Consider the following 20,818-nt stretch of genomic DNA (forward strand, 5'->3'; position numbering starts at 1 on the left):
ATTCTCTCTTCCCAACTTTAATCTGGTACTGTTTTATGTTCCACCAAGTCCGTTTCATTCATTGTTTAAGCATTCATTTGCGATACAGTTGGTGAGTCGTTGCCAGGAGGAGAGCAGAATGCCTGATCTGTATGAACCTTATTACACTTGTAGGATCACACAACATTTTTGGAACACAGATATTGTTGCCTTATGTTTATTCCCAGGTCGGTGTCTAGAGGAGAGGCGCACACGTACAAAGGAGACAGCTGCCTTGTACCACACTCACGGGAGCTCCTCACTACCATCATGACCCATGACCAGCCCCCTACCTGGCTGTGTCATGGGTCCACCACCACTCCGGGGGACCCCAAGATGCAGCCCTCTCAGTTGGTCAACACTGGACCCCAGGTTGTCTGTCGCCTTTGACCAGTACAACCATACTGGACCCCAGAGGATGATGTCCCACTGCCATCGGGACCAAAGTGGACCTCCAGTCGTCCTGCTGATGAACCTAGGCGATCCACTGAATACGGAAAAGGAACAGCAACGACTCCAGTTTGTCCCACCAACATTGGTCTACCCAGGATGGACCCCAGAACGGACGGACTCCCAGTGGCCCCCCTGGATGGACTGACCCCAGTGAACCCCATGTTGCTTGTCAATAACGCATAGTGGAAAGAAGAAAGAAGATAGGAAATAAAAGAAAAGAAAGAAAATAAAAGAAAAGAAAGAAAATAAAAGAGAGAAGAAAGAAGAGAGATTAAAGAAGAGAGAAGAAAGAAGAGGAAGAGAAGATAAGACCATGCTAAGATATGATGCCTAGGGGGAGATGTAACACCATAAATGTATTCTATTTAATATGTACATATAGCATGAGTCAGCCAGACAGGGTGTTGAAAAGCGCCAGGTTGTCTGTCTCTTAGCAATTAAGATGTCATACTAAGAGATTTAACAGTCAGAGGTTGCCTTCGGGTCAGGTCACGTGAATTGACCTTGCTTTCTGCTAAGCTGATAATTGCAGGTGGTTGGTGGTGTGTTTCCATCAAACAAGCCATACTCCTTCCTCACACCTCCCTCACCCCTCTCTATCTCCCTCACCCTATATCCTCACCCATTTCTTTATTTATTCCAGTCATTCCTTTCCATATTAAATTTTCCGATACGATACACGTTCACCATCCTCCATCACAGCCACCACCATCCTCCAACTCAGCCTCCACCATCATCCAACTCAACCGCCACCATCCTCTAACACAGCCTCAACCCATCCTCCAATTCAGCCTCCACCATCCTCCAATACACTGCCTCAACAATCTTCCAACACAGCCTCCACCATCCTCCAACACAGCTTCCACCATCCTCTAACACAGCCTCCACCATCCTCTAACACAGCATGCACCCTCCTCAAACATAGCATCCATCAACCTCCAACACAGCCTGCATCATCTTCCTACACAGTATCCACCATCCTCCAACACAGCTTCTACAATCCTCTAACACAGCCTCTACTGTCCTCCAACACAGTATCCAACATTCTCCAACACTGCTTCTACAATCCTATAACACACAGCTTCAACCATTCTCCACTATATAGTCTCCACCATCCTCCAACATGGCCTCTATCATCATCCAACACAGCCTTCACCATCCTCCAACACACAGACAGAGCTTTTCTCCAAAACAGCCTTGACCATCCTCCATCACAACCTCCATCATCCTCCAACACTTCCTCCATCATCCTCCAACACAGCCTCCATCATCCTCTAACAGCCGCCACCATCCTCCAATTCAGCCTACACAATCCTCTATCACAGACTCCACCATCCTCCACCACAGCATCCACTTCCTTAAACACACAGCCTAAACCTTCCTCCAACACAGCCTCCACCAACCTCCAACACAGCCTGCATCATCTTCCACACAGCCTCCACCATCCTCAACCACAGCCCCCACCATCCTACATCAAACAGCCTCCACGTACCCCCAACATAGCCTCCATCATCCTGCAACACTGCATCTACCATTCACTACCACAGCCTCAACTATCCTGCAACATAGCCTCCACCATGCTCCATCACAGTTTCCATTATCTTCAAACACACAGCCCCAACATCCTATACCATAGACTCCACAATCCTACATCGCACAACCTCCACGATCCCCAAACACAGCCTCCAACACAGCCTCCACCATTCTCCATCACAACGTCCATTGTCCTCCAACAGGGCCTCCACCATCCTCCAACACAGCCTCTATCATTCTCCAACACAGCCTCTATCATTCTCCAACATTGCGTCTACCATCCTTTAACACAGCGATTTCCATACTCCACCACAGCTTCAACCATCCTCTAACACAGCTTCCACTATCCTCCTAAACACTTATTAAACTACCCTCCAACACAGCCTCCACCATGCTCCAACACAGCTTCCGCCATCCTCCAACACTCTCTCCACTATTCTCCAACACAGCCTCCATAATTCTCCAACACAGCCTCCACAATCCCCAGTCAGCCTAAAGTATCCTCCAACACAGCCTCCACCATCCTCTATCAAAGCACGCACCTTCCTCCAACACAGTCTCCACAAGCATCCTGTACACAGCATTCTCCTTCCTCAAACACAGCCTCCTCCCTCCTCCAACAAAGCCTCTAACATCCTCCCAACACATTCACTACTATCCTCCAACACCGTCTCCACCATTTTCCTACACAGCTTTCCAAATCCTCCTACACAGCCTCAGCCATCCTCCAACACACATCTTCCTCCTTCCACCACCAGACAGCCTCCAATACAGCCTCCACCATCCTCCAACATACAGCCTTCACCATCCTCCAACACACAACCGGCACTATACTCCAACACACAACCGGCACTATACTCCAACACAGCCGTCACCATCCTCCAACACAGCATCCACCCTCCTCGAACACAGCCTTGAACATTTCCCCCCACAGTCTCCACAATCCTCCAATATTGCCTTCATCATTCTCCAACACTTTCTCCACCATCCTCCAAAACAGTCATCACCATTATACAACACATCCTCCACCATCATCCAAACACACAGCCTCCATCATCCTCCACCTTCATCTAAACACACAGCCTCCATAATCCTCCAGCACAGCCTCCACAGCAGTCTCCACCATCCTCCAAGACAGCCCCCATTTTCCCCCATTACACATCCTCCATCATCCTCCAACACATCCTCTACCATCATCCAAACACACAGCCTCTATCATCATTCAACACAGACTCCACCTTCCTCCAACACAGCCTCCACAATCCTCCAACACAGCCTCAAGAATCCTCCAACACACCCTCCACTATCCAATAACACAGCCTCCACCATTCTCCAACACAGCCTCCACCATCCTCCAAAACAGACTTCCCTATCCTCCAACACAGCCTCCACTATGCTTCAACACAGCCTCCACCATCCTCCAACACAGCCTCCACTGTCCTCCAACACAGCCTACACGTTCGTCCAACATAGCCTCCACCATCCTCCAACACAGCCTCCACTATGCTTCAATAAAGCCTCTACTATCCTCCAACACACCCTCCATCATCCTCCAACACAGCTTCCACCATCCTCCAACACAGCATCCCACCATCCTTAAACACAGCCTCCACCATCCTCCAACACAGCATCCCACCATCCTCCAACACAGACTCAACTATCCTCCAACACAGCCTCCACTATCCTTCGACACAACCTCCCCCATTCTCCAACACAACCTCCACCATCTTTCAACACAGCCTCCACTATCCTCCAACACAGCCTGTACCATCCTCCAACACAGCCTCCCATCATCCTCCAACACAGACTCCACTATCCTAAAACACAGCCTCCACTATCCTCCAACACAGCCTCCACCATCCTTCGACACAACCTCCACCATCCTTCGACACAACCTCCACCATCTTTCAACACAACCTCCACTATCCTCCAACACAGCCTCCATTATCCTTCAACACTGCCTCCACCTTCCTCCAACACAGCCTCCACCATCTTTCAACACAGCCTCCACTATCCTCCAACACAGCCTCCACCATCTTTCGACACAACCTCCACCATCCTTCAACACAGCCTCGACCATCTTTCAACACAGCCTCCACTATCCTCCAACACAGCTTCCACCATACTCAAACACTGCCTCCACCATCCTCCAACACAGCCTCCACTATCCTCCAACACAGCCTCCACCATACTCAAACACTGCCTCCACCATCCTCCAACACAGCCTTCTTTATCCTCCAACACAGCCTGCACTTTCCTCCAACACAGCCTCCACCATCCTCTAACACAGCCCCATCATCCTCCATCACAGCTACCACTATCCTCCAACACAGCCCCGCCATCCTCCAACACAGCCTCCACCATCCTTCAACACTGCCTCCACCTTCCTCCAGCACAGCCTCCACCACCTTCCAACTCTGCCTCCACTATCCTTCAACACAGCCTCCACCATCTTTCAACACATCAACAACACAACAACACATCAACACATCATCACAGAGGAAAGTGCACTGGAGGATCCCCAAGTGCTATACCGACGGCTCTGTAGAAGAAGGTGGACGATGTACCGGATGTGCATGTAATATATTTGAACAATCTTCTTTCGTACATACAGCAATGAAGCGCGTCAATGACTGGGCAAGTACAACTCAAATCGAACTTGCAGGCATATACCTTGCCACTGAATTTTTAAAAGACAAAGGCAGTGGACTTATATAGTGTGACTCGCAGAGTGCACTTCTGGCATTGAACGCTCATAGTAGTAACACCCAGAAAATAGTCAGTGATATTCGAATGAATGTTTTAGCTGCTAAAGAAAACAGATTTGAAATTAAATTCCTATGGATACCATCACATGTTGGCATCTCAAGGCATGACACTGTTGATATGCTTGCTAAGTCAGCCTGCAGAAAACCAGTGGTAGAAATTGATATGGATGTTTCATTAGCAGTGACAAAGAGAATACTTAAACAAATATCTAATAAAGATCTCACAGACCTAACAAATTCACAAAGACCGGAAAGTTGTAGCATTAAATATTATGATAGATATCGTGAGGAGACATTCACATATGGGACTAATAGAGCAAGAACCCGGCAATGTGATGTTATAGTGGCCAGAATACGCCTGGGGTATAGACGTATCTGGCAGCTTTCTCAAAACCCAAATGTCGAGTACACAATGTGTCAACTTTGTGAAAGAGAAAACATGCACTCTCTTGAACATTATATTGTACAATGTCCCATATTGACTGATTTTCGCCCTCCTGGGCTGAGGTATGCTGAACTGTGTAATTACTATATGAGTACTGGAACACTTGATGATATATTGGACTTGTACCCAAGATTAACCATGTAATGTATCAATTATATAATGTATGTATGTGATGTAACTATATAACCTGAGCTTGTAAAAGCACCTTAATCACCTTCAGTGATTAAGTGCTTAATTGCACACTAGTTTCTCTATCAGCTATCTCACTCTGTCAAAGTAAAAGAGACAAATGTATGTGAATGCATGTGTGTGTATATGTGTATGTATACATGTATGTATATATGTATGTCTGTGTGTGTATGTATGTATATGTATGTGTATAAAGTATATATGGAAGCTGATCACAATTACATTTCACATTTGTAAATGCACAATAATGACACTATGTAAAAGACACATCGAAAACTTTTTGTAGGGCATACGTAAATCTGTGTATCTATGTATTTGCGTATGTAGGTTAGCTTAGCATTTTAAAAGCACCGAATCACCTTCTGTGGTTGAGTGTTCAATAAACCCTTGAACTATATGTTTAACACTTCTCTAACCCTGTCCATGGAGGACAGAGGAAAATGTATATCTGCTGGTTAGCATTGTAAATGTGTGGCCACGTCTGTGGTAGAAAATAATAATAATAATAATAATAAACTATCCTCCAACACAGCCTCCAAGATTTTTCAGCACAGCCTCCATCATGCTCCAACATAGCCTCCACCATCCTCCAATAAAGCCTCCACCATTCTCCGACAAGGCTTCCACCATCCTCTAACACCGCCTCCACCATCCTCAAACACAGCATCTAATAGCCTCCAACACAGTCTCCACCAATCTCTAACACAGCCTCCACAATCCTCCAACACAGCCTTCATAATCCTCCAAAACAGCCTCCACAATCCCCAACACACAGCCTAAAGTATCCTCCAACACAGCCTCCACCATTATCATGTACACAGCCTCCTAGCTCCTTCCTCCAACACAGCCTCCGCCATCTTCCAACAATGCCTCTACCATCCTCCAACACAGAATCAACAATCTTCCAACACACAGCTTCCCCTTCCTGAAACACAGCCTCCATTATCCTCCAACACAGCCTCCAACATCCTCCAACAAAGCCTGCATTCTCATACAACACATCCTCCACCTTCCACCAACACACAGACTCAAATATCTTCCAACACAGCCTTCATCAATTCTCCAACAAAGCCTCTAACAACCTGTAACACAGTCTCCACAATACTCCAACATAGCCTCCATCATCCTCCCGAACACAGTCACTACTATCCTCCAACAGAGCCTCCACAATCCTCCAACTCAGCTTCCATCGTCCTCCCAACGCAGTCAATACTATCCTCCAACACAGTCTCCACCATTTTCCTTCACAGCTTTCCAAATCCTCCTGCACAGCCTCAATCATCCTCCAACACACATCTTCCTCCATCCTCCACCACACAGCCTCCACCCTCCTCCAACACAGCCTTGAACATTTCCCTCCACAGTCTCTACAATCTTCCAATATTGCCTTCATCATCCTTCAACACAGCTTCCACCATCCTCCAACACGGCCTCCTCAATCCCCTACCACAATCTCTACCATCCTCCAACACTTTCTCCACCATCCTCCTAAACAGTCATCACAATTATACAACACATCCTCTACCATCATCCAAAGACACTGCCTCCATCATCCTCCACCTTCATCTAAACACACAGCCTCCATCATTCTCCAGCATAGCCTCCAAGATCCTTCACAGCAGTCTCCACCATCCTCCAAGACAGCCTCCATTTTTCCCCATCACACATCCTCAATCATCCTCCAACACATCCTCAACCATCATCTGAACACACAGTCTCTATCATCATCCAACACAGACTCCACCTTCCTCCAATACAGCCTCCACTATCCTTCAACATATCCTCCACCATCTTTCAACACAGCCTCCACTATCCTCCAACACAGCATTCACCAATCTCCAACACAGCCTCCAACATCCTTCAACAAAGCCTCCACCTTCCTCCAACACAGCCTCCACTATCCTCCAACACAGCCTCTTCCATTTTTCAACACAGCCTCCACCATGATCCAACACAGCCTCCACCATCCTCCAATAAAGCCTCCACTATCCTCCAATAAAGCCTCCACCATGATCCAACACAGCCTCCACCATCCTCCAATAAAGCCTCCACTATCCTCCAATAAAGCCTCCACCATGATCCAACACAGCCTACACCATCCTCCAATAAAGCCTCCACCATCCTCCAACACAGCCTCCACCATGATCCAACACAGCCTCCCCCATCCTCCAACACAGCCTCCACCATGATCCAACACAGCCTCCCCCATCCTCCAACACAGCCTCCACCATGATCCAACACAGCCTCCCCCATCCTCCAACACAGCCTCCACCATGATCCAACACAGCCTCCCCCATCCTCCAACACAGCCTCCACCATCCTCCAACACAGCCTCCACCATCCTCCAACACAGCCTCCACCATGATCCAACACAGCCTCCCCCATCCTCCAACACAGCCTCCCCCATCCTCCAACACAGCCTCCACCATCCTCCAACACAGCCTCCACCATCCTCCAACACAGCCTCCACCATCCTCCAACACAGCCTCCACCATCCTCCAACACAGCCTCCACCATCCTCCAACACAGCCTCCACCATGATCCAACACAGCCTCCCCCATCCTCCAATAAAGCCTCCACTATCCTCCAATAAAGCCTCCACCAACCCCCACTTTGATATTGTTCCTAAAAAATAATTTATGATACTCATCAGGGAAAAAGACCGGAGCGTCGCTTTCTGCAAGAAGCAGGAGATTGTGAAGGTGTGGGAGGATGGGAGAATATGCTGTGGGAGATATAGAATGGCTGTGGGAGGGAAGGAGATACTCTGGGAGGAACAGACAGGCTGTGGGAGGGAAGGAGAGACTGTGGGAGGAACAGACAGGCTGTGGGAGCGAAGGAGACATGTGGGAGGAACAAACAGGCTGAGGGAGCGAAGGAGAGACTGTGGAAGGAACAGACAGACTGTGGGTGGAACAGACTGGCTGTGGGAGGGAAGGAGACATGTGGGAGGAACAAACAGGCTGAGGGAGCGAAGGAGAGACATGTGGGAGGAACAGACAGGCTGTGGGAGCGAAGGAGAGACTGTGGGAGGAGGGGGTGGGGAAGCAGGGATGAGGTGAGGGGGTGGGGGAGCAGGGATGAGGTGAGGGGGTGGGGGAGAAGGGATGAGGGGAGGGGGTGGGGGAGCAGGGATGAGGTGAGGGGGTGGAGGAGCAGGGATGAGGTGAGGGGGTGGGGGGCAGAGATGAGGTGAGGGGGTGGGGGAGCAGGGATGAGGTGAGGGGGTGGGGAGCAGAGATGAAGTGAGGGGGTGGGGAAGCAGGGATGAGGTGAGGGGGTGGAGGAGCAGGGATGAGGTGAGGGGGTTGGGGGGCAGAGATGAGGTGAGGGGGTGGGGGAGCAGGGATGAGGTGAGGGGGTGGGGGAGCAGGGATGAGGTAAGGGGGTGGGGGAGCAGGGATGAGGTGAGGGGGTGGAAGAGCAGGGATGAGGTGAGGGGGTGGGGGAGCAGGGATGAGGTGAGGGGGTGGAGGAGCAGGGATGAGGTGGGGGGCAGAGATGAGGTGAGGGGGTGGGGGAGCAGGGATGAGGTGAGGGGGTGGAGGAGCAGGGATGAGGTGAGGGGGTGGGGGAGCAGGGATGAGGTGAGGGGGTGGGGGGCAGAGATGAGGTGAGGGGGTGGGGGAGCAGGGATGAGGTGAGGGGGTGGGGGAGCAGGGATGAGGTGAGGGGGTGGGGGGCAGAGATGAGGTGAGGGGGTGGGGGAGCAGGGATGAGGTGAGGGGGTTGGGGGGCAGAGATGAGGTGAGGGGGTGGGGGAGCAGGGATGAGGTGAGGGGATGGGGGAGCAGGGATGAGGTGAGGGGGTGGAGGAGCAGGGATGAGGTGAGGGGGTGGGGGGCAGAGATGAGGTGAGGGGGTGGGGGAGCAGGGATGAGGTGAGGGGGTGGAGGAGCAGGGATGAGGTGAGGGGTGGAGGAGCAGGGATGAGGTGAGGGGGTTGGGGGGCAGAGATGAGGTGAGGGGGTGGGGGACCAGGGATGAGGTGAGGGGGGTGGGGGAGCAGTGATGAGGTGAGGGGGTGGGGGAGCAGGGATGAGGTGAGGGGGGTGGAGGAGCAGGGATGAGGTGAGGGGGGTGGAGGAGCAGGGATGAGGTGAGGCGGTGGGGGAGCAGGGATGAGGTGAGGGGGTGGGGGAGCAGGGATGAGGTGAGGGGGTGGGGAAGCAGGGATGAGGTGAAGGGGTGGGGGAGCAGGGATGAGGTGAGGGGAGTGGGGGGGATCAGAGATGAGGTGAAGGGGGAGGAGCAGGGATGAGGTGAGGGGGTGGGGGGAGCAGGGATGAGGTGAGGGGGGGAGGAGCAGGGATGAGGTGAGGGGGGGGTAGGAGCAGGGATGAGGTGAGGGGGTGGGGGAGCAGGGAAGAGCTGAGGGGGTGTGGGAGCAGAGATGAGGTGAGGGGGGTGGGGGGCAGAGATGAGGTGAGGGGGTGGGGGAGCAGGGATGAGGTGAGAGGGTGGGGGAGCAGGGATGAGGTGAGGGGGTGGGGGAGCAGGGATGAGGTGAGAGGGTGGGGGAACAGGGATGAGGTGAGGGGGTGGGGGAGCAGAGGTGAGGTGAAAGGGTGGGGGAGCAGGGATAAGGTGAGGGGGTGGGGGAGCAGGGATGAGGTGAGGGGGTGGGGGAGCAGGGATGAGGTGAGGGGGTGGGGGAGCAGGGATGAGGTGAGAGGGTGGAGGAGCAGGGATGAGGTGAGGGTGTTGGGGAGCAGGGATGAGGTGAGGGGGTGGGGGAGCAGGGATGAGGTGAGGGGTTGTGGGAGCAGGGATGAGGTGAGGGGGAGGGGTAGCAGGGATGAGGTGAGGGGGTGGGGGAGCAAGGATGAGGTGAGAGGGTGGAGGAGCAGGGATGAGGTGAGGGTGTGGGGGAGCAGGGATGAGGTGAAAGGGGGTGGGGGAGCAGAGATGAGGTGAGGGGGTGGGGGAGCAGGGATGAGGTGAGGGGGATGGGGAGCAGGGATAAGGTGAGGGGGTGGGGGAGCAGGGATGAGGTGAGGGGGGAGGGGTAGCAGGGATGAGGTGAGTGGGTGGGGGAGCAGGGATGAGGTGAGGGGGTGGGGGAGCAGGGATGAGGTGAGGGGGTGGGAGAGCAGAGATGAGGTGAGGGGGTGGGGGAGCAGGGATGAGGTGAGGGGGTGGGGGAGCAGGGATGAGGTGAGGGGGTGGGGGGCAGAGATGAGGTGAGGGGGTGGGGAGGCAGGGATGAGGTGAGGGGGTGGGGAGCAGAGATGAGGTGAGGGGGTGGGGGAGCAGGGATGAGGTGAGGGGGTGGAGGAGCAGGGATGAGGTTAGGGGGTTGGGGGGCAGAGATGAGGTGATGGGGTGGGGGAGCAGGGATGAGGTGAGGGGGTGGGGGAGCAGGGATGAGGTGAGGGGGTGGGGGAGCAGGGATGAGGTGAGGGGGTGGAGAAGCAGGGATGAGGTGAGAGGGTGGGGGAGCAGGGATGAGGTGAGAGGGTGGGGGAACAGGGATGAGGTGAGGGGGTGGGGGAGCAGAGGTGAGGTGAGAGGGTGGGGGAGCAGGGATGAGGTGAGAGGGTGGGGGAGCAGGGATGAGGTGAGGGGGTGGGGGAGCAGGGATGAGGTGAGGGGGTGGGGGAGCAGGGATGAGGTGAGGGGGTGGGGGAGCAGGGATGAGGTGAGGGGAGGGGTAGCAGGGATGAGGTGAGGGGGTGGGGGAGCAGGGATGAGGTGAGAGGGTGGAGGAGCAGGGATGAGGAGAGGGTGTGGGGGAGCAGGGATGAGGTGAGGGGGTGGGGGAGCAGGGATGAGGTGAGTGGGTGGAGGAGCAGGGATGAGGTGAAAGGGGTGGGGGAGCAGAGATGAGGTGAGGGGGTGGGGGAGCAGGGATGAGGTGAGAGGGTGGAGGAGCAGGGATGAGGTGAGGCGGTGGGAGAGCAGGGATGAGGTGAGGGGGAGGGGTAGCAGGGATGAGGTGAGGGGGTGGGGTAGCATGGATGAGGTGAGGGGGTGGGGGAGCAGGGATGAGGTGAGGGGGTGGGGGAGCAGGGATGAGGTGAGGGGGTGGGGGAGCAGGGATGAGGTGAGGGGGTGGGAGAGCAGAGATGAGGTGAGGGGGTGGGGGAGCAGGGATGAGGTGAGGGGGTGGGGGAGCAGGGATGAGGTGAGGGGGTGGGGGAGCAGGGATGAGGTGAGGGGGTGGGGGGCAGAGATGAGGTGAGGGGGTGGGGGAGCAGGGATGAGGTGAGGGGGTGGGGAGCAGAGATGAGGTGAGGGGGTGGGGGAGCAGGGATGAGGTGAGGGGGTGGAGGAGCAGGGATGAGGTGAGGGGGTTGGGGGGCAGAGATGAGGTGATGGGGTGGGGGAGCAGGGATGAGGTGAGGGGGTGGGGGAGCAGGGATGAGGTGAGGGGGTGGGGGAGCAGGGATGAGGTGAGGGGGTGGAGGAGCAGGGATGAGGTGAGGGGGTGGGGGAGCAGGGATGAGGTGATGGGGTGGAGGAGCAGGGATGAGGTGAGGGGGTGGGGGCAGAGATGATGTGAGGGGGTGGGGGAGCAGGGATGAGGTGAGGGGGTGGGGGAGCAGGGATGAGGTGAGGGGGTGGGGGAGCAGGGATGAGGTGAGGGGGTTGGGGGGCAGAGATGAGGTGATGGGGTGGGGGAGCAGGGAAGAGGTGAGGGGGTGGGGGAGCAGGGATGAGGTGAGGGGGTGGGGGAGCAGGGATGAGGTGAGGGGGTGGAGGAGCAGGGATGAGGTGAGGGGGTGGGGGAGCAGGGATGAGGTGAGGGGGTGGAGGAGCAGGGATGAGGTGAGGGAGTGGGGGGCAGAGATGAGGTGAGGGGGTGGGGGAGCAGGGATGAGGTGAGGGGGTGGGGGAGCAGGGATGAGGTGAGGGGGTGGGGGAGCAGGGATGAGGTGAGGGGGTGGGGGGCAGAGATGAGGTGAGGGGGTGGGGAGCTGGGATGAGGTGAGGGGGTGGAGGAGCAGGGATGAGGTGAGGGGGTGTGGGGCAGAGATGAGGTGAGGGGGTGGGGGAGCAGGGATGAGGTGAGGGGGGTGGGGGAGCAGGGATGAGGTGAGGGGGTGGCGGAGCAGGGATGAGGTGAGGGGGGTGGAGGAGCAGGGATGAGGTGAGGGGGGTGGAGGAGCAGGGATGAGGTGAGGCGGTGGGGGAGCAGGGATGAGGTGAGGGGGTGGGGGAGCAGGGATGAGGTGAGGGGGTGGAGAAGCAGGGATGAGGTGAAGGGGTGGGGGAGCAGGGATGAGGTGAGGGGAGTGGGGGGGATCAGAGATGAGGTGAAGGGGGAGGAGCAGGGATGAGGTGAGGGGGGAAGAGCAGGGATGAGGTGAGGGGGGGTAGGAGCAGGGATGAGGTGAGGGGGTGGGGGAGCAGGGATGAGGTGAGGGGAGGGGTAGCAGGGATGAGGTGAGGGGGTGTGGGAGCAGAGATGAGGTGAGGGGGGTGGGGGCAGAGATGAGGTGAGGGGGTGGGAGAGCAGGGATGAGGTGAGAGGGTGGGGGAGCAGGGATGAGGTGAGGGGGTGGGGGAGCAGGGATGAGGTGAGAGGGTGGGGGAACAGGGATGAGGTGAGGGGGTGGGGGAGCAGGAGTGAGGTGAGAGGGTGGGGGAGCAGGGATGAGGTGAGGGGGTTGGGGAGCAGGGATGAGGTGAGGGGGTGGGGGAGCAGGGATGAGGTGAAGGGGGTGGGGGAGCAGAGATGAGGTGAGGGGGTGGGGGAGCAGGGATGAGGTGAGGGGGTGGGGGAGCAGGGATGAGGTGAGGGGGAGGGGTAGCAGGGATGAGTTGAGGGGGTGGGGGAGCAGGGATGAGGTGAGGGGGTGGGGGAGCAGGGATGAGGTGAGGGGGTGGTTTAGTTTACTTACTAGGCTAGTTTACTTACTAGCCTTACTAGGTAGTATGGCTAGTACTAGCTTATAAAATATAATATAATTTATTTTTTTACAGTACCAATCTATTATACTAACTTACTTCCTAGCTAGTATAATAGACTGAACAACAATATATGATGAAATGAGCACTTAGTGGAAGACGCGGTGTCCAAGAAATCGAGTTTACTGTAAGTTTATATCTCAAGTGCATTTGATTTTAAATTTAGCAGAATTGAGAGACTATTTACAAAAACGCTAACAATGCACCGCAAGGTTGAAAGACAGATGCGACTCACAAGAACTATATCCTTTCCTTAGACTGTCCAAAACGTGACTCTTTAAATTTTGTAAACATCAGACTAATAGTTACGAAAATGGAATGGGGGGAAGCCAATTCTATTACTGGAGGTGGAGCCCAAGAACTACATTCTTTTCTTACACTCTCCCGAAAATACGACTTTAAAATTTCGTAAATATGAGACCAACTGTTCTGAGAGACGAGAATCCTAATATTTGAGTCGGGGATAAGATCTACAGTCAGATCTTGCAGAAACCTTATGTGCTTAATGTAGTTCCTAAAATCTATGTCTACGCTTAGCGGGATACTTTCTCTTCTACTGGATACCCGACGGACCCTGGAACTTGAAACTCTCTTAAACTCTACGAACGTGAAAATTCCTTCTTAAAACCCCTGATTGCAAAATTACACTTATGTTCAGATAGGCTCTCCAAGGGTGACTACACAACTTTTGCCCCAACTACAAGACGGAGCCTTCAAAGGGTGATGGCAGAATTAATACTTCTCCCTTACTCAGCATGAACCTTCAAGGGGTTTTAGCTGAACTTACTCGTTGGCAAAACTAAAACAAATAAGTTATGTCGCAATATACATTTCTACTATTTACTTTAAAATATGTTTACTTAAATTTATTATTTATCACTTTTCACTCATCGTCACTCCTATATTTAATTTCGACGATCCGTCTTGTTTAGAATTTATTTCTCCTTAGTGTCTTGTTTAGTATTTAACTTGATGTGGGTGACAGGTGAAGGGTTGTTTAAAGCAAGACTGAGAAGCCCAGGCGTCCTCCAACACTGCAGAGGGTGTGAGAACAAGAGCATACTCCAGCCTTAATTTGGTTCATATCCCTCCATGCCGGGCCTAGCGGTGTGGGAGTTGGGGCTTTAACAAAAGTTTCCCCGTGTTTGCCCAAGCTGTCATAAGCTCCCTTGCCCAGGCTGGTCCCGGCTATTTGAGCTCCTGAATTTTAGATGCAGGGCTTTTTATTAATGCGTTGCAAATTCTTCTTGCCGTGGGTACATACATATTTCTGTGCCTTGCAATGTTGCTAACAGAGATATAAAAATGCAACATTGACTGTATTTATAGTCTTTATTTGAACCCGTATAGACGAAAGTTCAAACCCATCGTCATGTGTCACAAGGCTTTTGTGACGTATGGGGTATTAAATTGCCGGATAGTTCGGAAGGGTTTTGTTGTATATGTGCCGTTAATGATGGAGCAGGGGACTGGCCACCCCCCAGAGGGTGTGTATGTGTGTGTGTGCGTGTTGTGTGTGTGTTTGTATGAGTGTTGGTGTGTGTGTGAGAGTGTGTGTTTGTGCGTGTGTGTGTGTGTGTATTCACCTAGTTGTGTTTGCGGGGGGGGGGGGTTGAGTGTAGCTCTTTCGGCCCGCCTCTCAACTGTTTACTAACTACTTTTTTTCACACCACACACACACACACCCCAGGAAGCAGCCCGTGCCAGCTGATTAACTCCCAGGTACCTATTTATTGCTAGGTAACAGTGGCATTCAATGTGAAAGAAACTTTGCCCATTTGTTTCTGCCTGGTGTGGGAATCGAACCAGCGCCACAGAATTACGAGTCCTGTGCGCAATCCACCAGTCCCTCGTGTGTGTGTGTGTGTACTCACCTAGTTGTGTTTGCGGGGGTTGAACTCTGGCTCTTTGGTCCCGCCTCTCAACTGTCAATCAACTGGTGAACAGATTCCTGAGCCTATTGGGCTCTATCATGTCTACATTTGAAACTGTGTATGGAGTCAGCCTCCACCTGGTTGATTACCTGTTCGATGGTGTTCTGGGAGTTCTTCTACTCCCCAAGCCCGGCCCGAGGCCAGGCTTGACTTGTGAGAGTTTGGTCCACTAGGCTGTTGCTTGGAGCGGCCCGCAGGCCCACATACCCACCACAGCCCGGTTGGTCCGGCACTCCTTGGAGGAATAAATCTAGTTTCCTCTTGAAGATGTCCACGGTTGTTCCGGCAATATTTCTTATGCTTGCTGGGAGGACGTTGAACAACTGTGGACCTCTGATGTTTATACAGTGTTCTCTGATTGTGCCTATGGCACCTCTGCTCTTCACTGGTTCTATTCTGCATTTTCTTCCATATCGTTCACTCCAGTACGTTGTTATTTAACTGTGTAGATTTGGTACTTGGCCCTCCAGTATATTCCAGGTGTATATTATTTGATATCTCTCTCGTCTTCTTTCTAGTGAGTACATTTGGAGGGCTTTGAGACGATCCCAATAATTTAGGTGCTTTATCGCGTCTATGCGTGCCGTATATGTTCTCCTCTGTATTCCCTCCATTTCAGCAATCTCTCCTGCTCTGAAGGGGGAAGTGAGTACTGACCAGTACTCAAGACGGGACAACACAAGTGACTTGAAGAGTACAACCATTGTGATGGGATCCCTGGAATTGAAAGCTCTCGTAATCGATCCTATCATTTTTCTGGCTGTCGCAATATTTGCTTGGTTATGCTCCCTAAACGTTAGGTCGTCAGACATTATTATTCCCAAATCCTTTACATGCTGTTTTCCTACTGTGGGTACATTTGATTGTGTTTTATACCCTGTATTATGTTTAAGGTCCTCATTTTTACCATACCTGAGTACCTGGAATTTATCACTGTTAAACATTATGTTATTTTCTGATGCCCAGTCGAAAACTTTATTAATATCAGCTTGAAGTTTTTCAGTGTCTTCAGCCGAGATAATTTTCATACTGATTTTTGTGTCATCTGCAAAGGATGATACGAAGCTATGACTTGTATTTTTGTCTATATCTGATATGAGAATAAGGAAAAGCAGCGGTGCAAGGACTGTACCCTGAGGTACAGAGCTTTTAACTGCACTAGGACTAGATTTTATATGGTTGACTGTTACTCGCTGAGTCCTGTTTGAGAGAAAACTGAGTATCCAGCATCCTACTTTACCGGTTATTCCCATTGACTTCATTGTGTGTGCTATCACGCCATGGTCACATTTATCGAAAGCCTTTGCAAAGTCCGTGTATATCACATCAGCATTCTGTTTTTCTTCTAATGCCTCAGTGACTTTGTCGTAGTGCTCAAGTAGCTGTGAGAGGCACGATCTTCCCGCTCGAAATCCATGTTGGCCTGGGTTGTGAAGGTCAATGGTCTCCATGAAATTGGTGACCTGACTCCTAATCACTCTCTCAAATACTTTTATTATGTGCGATGTTAGTGCAACTGGTCTATAATTCTTTGCCAATGCTTTGCTCCCTCCCTTGTGTAGAGGGGCAATGTCTTTTTTTTTTTTTTTGTCCCCTAACTCCCCTTGCCACTTCGGGGGGGTATAGGGTTCTTATGTAGCTTCGGAGCCCGATCCCCCCAGCCACAGGGCATGGCGAGACGGACCCCTAAGCATACCTAATACCCTAACACACACAAACTAAAATAAACATAAATGGCAAATCTCATCACACCCACAAGAGTTAAGATGATACTAATAATACATAATAATAACCTGAAAATAAACAAACATTAATGGAAAATTCTTTTGTGGTTGGTTTTTTTCTATATGGGACACAGCACACATAGGTAGGGGTGCACAGTATAACATTTAAAAAGAACAAACAAACGCTGAAGGCCAAAGCAGCAGGCTGCCCAATCGGCAGGGTTGATGATTTGACGTCGGCATACATGGAAAACTAGACACAGTGGATGCTCCTAACTAGGCCCCGGAGCGGGAGGGGTTATCATGTATGCGCATGGGGTCCCTCCGGTCGCCGCCTTACCTACTCGTGGGCTCCGGCCAGGTCATCCACCCTCTTGTGAGACGCCATTAGGAGAAGTGGTACTCCAGATGACGAAACTGCTTAGATAGTTGGCTACCAGCTATCTTGGCTGCGGTTCACCTAAGCGTGACTATATTGACCCTTATGCACCCTGTGCACAGTGATCCCGGGGCTAGGGAGGCCTGCCCCTTGACGTGGCCTTGGACCATATTCTGTATATAGAATATGTCCAGGTCAGGGCCTTCGCGGAGCAAATCTCGAGGTCGCTCTTGGTAAGACCCGTACCTTGTAGACCACGCGCACTCTCCTTGCACCATCCACCCCTCCAATTAAGGGTTATTGAGGAGACGGATACTGTATGCTTTCCGGTATACTCCCGGACCTTCTGCAGGATCTCGGGGGTGCCGTACTTGTCGCACTTGCTCTGATGTGGACGGGAGAGTGGGAAGTTATCAGCTGAGACCTGGGTGTCTAATATGAAGGCCTCATCACCTTTGCAAGCTATAATGTCTGGCTTGCAGAAGGTCCCTCCATCTTGTATACGGACTTCGCGCTCCACCTCAAAACCTCTTTGCCGCAGGCGGCCAGCTACGAACCGGGTGATGTCGTTGTGACGTTTCACCCGAGCCCCGTGTGTCTTATGGCAGGCCTGGGATATGTGGCCCAGGGTTCCTGGTTTCCGACAAGCGTCACAGAGACCAGAAGCCTCGGGTCTACCCCTGGCCGCCCTAGACGGCGTGGCTACAGCGTTTGCCCTGATTTGGATGGCGTGAGCAAAATCTCCTCCGCTTAGCAAACGGGTGTCGGACGCGACCCACTTGTGACAGGATGGGACCTCACAAGAGGAAGCGAGGCCGGCGCCTTCGACCATGCTGTACAGTTTTGCCTTCCATCTTCTAGCGCACTCGGTCGTCCTGCTGGAAGGCGTTCCAGCGGCCGTGGTCGGGTCTACCCACCGGCGCATTCTCGCTCGGAACGCGGGTAGGAGAGCCGCTGCCACCACCACTGGGTCCGCTGATCCTGCTAGCGCCCCGAGCCGCTTGTTCTTTTGAAGCCGGATTGATGTGGCAAAGTCGGGTATCCCTAGTCCACCGTCCTTTACGTCGGCGTGGATAAAGGCGTTAGGGGTGTCATGGGGCAGCCGCAGCCAGCCACGAGTGGCGTGTCGCAGCCGCCGGTCCAGCCTCGCTAACTCCGTTTTAGCCACGTGTCCGAGGACAAGGCAGTGGTTCATCTTGGGGATTAGGTGGTGCTTTAGTAGGTATAGCCTCTGTTGGGGTTTGAGCGGCGCCTTGGTGATATTGGTCAGGCCATCCTCAAACAGGGAACCATAGGATAAGCGTCTGCCCCCGGCTCCGATCAGTATCCCTAAGTACTTGTACTCGTCCGCCACACTCATAGTACCAATCGCATCGTCTCCGACGTAATATGCCTTCCTGGTGGGGACATGCCATGTCTTTCAATGCGCATCGATCGCTATGCTCAGCGTCCGGCATTTTGCAGCGTTTACTTTGAGACCAGAGCCACGCAGCGTGCGGCAAATACTGGTTATGAGTGTCTGTAGTCCGGCAGCCGTTTCCGCTGCCACAACCAGGTCGTCGGCGAACGCCAGCGCTGATACCTTTTCACCGCCCAGACCAACCCCTAGCCCCAAGTCCTTAGCCCTAGTAATTGCCTCATCAATTATTAGGTTGAAGAGAAATGGAGACAGGGGGTCACCCTGTTTCACCCCCCTAGTGATCAGGATGTCCTTCGACTTCTCCCCTTGGCTGGTTATTATGGTTGAGGACCTGTCATAGCCCGACATTATATATGTCCTTAAAGGCTTTGGAATGCCTTTACGTTTCATGGCCCGATGGATGGCCGGATGGGAGACGCTATCGAAAGCCTTCTCCATATCCAGAAATGCCAGGTGCGTGTTGTGTTTAAGCGCACGAGCCTCAGCAAGGAGGGCATCCAGGATCACCAGGTTTTCAGGGCATCCGTCAACGGGGACGAAGGCCTTCTGCCGCCTGTCGATCCTGACTGCCTCAGAGAGTCTGCTGCTCAGAATCTTGTGGAACAGCCTTACTATCGTTGATGACATAGTTATGGGGCGATAGTGGGAAGGAGAGTCTGGGTTAGGTTTCTTGGGTATAAGCACTGTCTTGTTCTTGCGAAAGGGATGTGGCAGGGACTCGTTTACCAACCACAGATTAAACAGTTTTGTAAACACCCTGATTGGTATAGCTTTAAGTAAACGTATAGTGATACCGTCTGGGCCAGGAGCAGCACTGCTACTTGCCTTGAGAGCAACAAGGATTTCCTCTGGTGTTATTGGGTCCCCTAGTTGCTGATTAACTGGATCACGGTCGCGAATTGGGCGGCGGTCCGGCGATGTGGGTCTAGAGAATAGTGCTTCCCAGAATGGAAAGAGACGGGCTGGTTCCACCTCCGTGGGGGTAAGTGCATTTGGTATCTCCCGCGTGTCCAAGCTCCTTCCCATGTGAAGAGGGGTTATGTCTGCTACTTTAAGTGCATCTGGTATCTCCCCCGTGTCCAAGCTCTTCCTCCACACTATACTGAGTGCCTGTGCTACCGGCACTTTGCATTTCTTTATAAATATTGAATTCCATGAGTCTGGACCTGGGGCCGAGTGCATGGGCATGTTTTCAATTTCTCTTTCAAAGTTTACTGCGCTCGTGTTGATATCAGTTATATTTACAGGGGTTTGAATATCTCGCATAAAGAAATTGTCTGGATCTTCCACTTTCATGTTGTTTATTGGAGTGCTAAACATGTCTTCATACTGATTTTTTAGGATTTCACTAATTTCTTTGTCATCCTCCGTGTATGAACCTTCACTTCTACGAATAGGTCCAATACTGGCAGTGGTTTTTGCTTTTGATTTCGCATATGTGAAGAAGTATTTTGGATTTTCCTTTATTTCCTGAATTGCTTTCTGTTCTAACTGCCTTTCTTCAGTTTCATATGAGTGTTTCAATTTCCGCTCGATTTCTTCAATCTCCCTATTTAAATTATTCCTTCTTTGACGGGAAATTCGTGTCTGCATAAGCAGTTCCGTTATTTTTTTCCTGTGTTTATAGTGTCGTCTGCGTTCTCTTTTTACATTGGATCTCTTTCTGGCTTTCCTCAAAGGAACATGTTTCAGACAGACTTGATACGCTTCCGAAGACAGTTTTTCTATTCCTTCTGTAGGACTTGTATTACTTAAAAGAGTTTCCCATGGAATGTTTTTAAGTTCCCTGTTTATTTCCTGTTTAGTTCCCTGTTTAGTTCCCTGTTTAGTTCCCTGTTCCCAGTCTATCTTTTTATTATTAAAATTGAATTTACTGAATAGCCCCTCTCGCTTTATCAACGTTTTAGGTCTATTCTGAGTATTGATGGTCGCTTGCACTTCAATGAGCTTGTGATCTGAATATGTGGTATCTGATATCGTAATGTCTCTGATAATGTCTTCATTGTTCGTAATGACCAGATCTAGAATATTTTCATTTCTC

General features: G+C 52.0%; 1 protein-coding gene across 1 annotated transcript; it reads left to right on the top strand.

Moving 5' to 3' along the window:
* The first annotated feature begins 439 nt into the window (after positions 1-439).
* Positions 440-7,113, top strand: LOC138367115 (mucin-6-like). Its single transcript, XM_069328519.1, has 3 exons — positions 440-537; positions 3,855-4,582; positions 6,254-7,113. Exons 1-3 carry the CDS (start codon positions 440-442, stop codon positions 7,111-7,113), a joined length of 1,686 nt encoding a protein of 561 aa, XP_069184620.1.
* Positions 7,114-20,818: the final 13,705 nt, after the last annotated feature.

The sequence above is a fragment of the Procambarus clarkii genome, chromosome 21, assembly GCF_040958095.1.
Source record: "Procambarus clarkii isolate CNS0578487 chromosome 21, FALCON_Pclarkii_2.0, whole genome shotgun sequence".
NCBI lineage: Eukaryota > Metazoa > Arthropoda > Malacostraca > Decapoda > Cambaridae > Procambarus > Procambarus clarkii.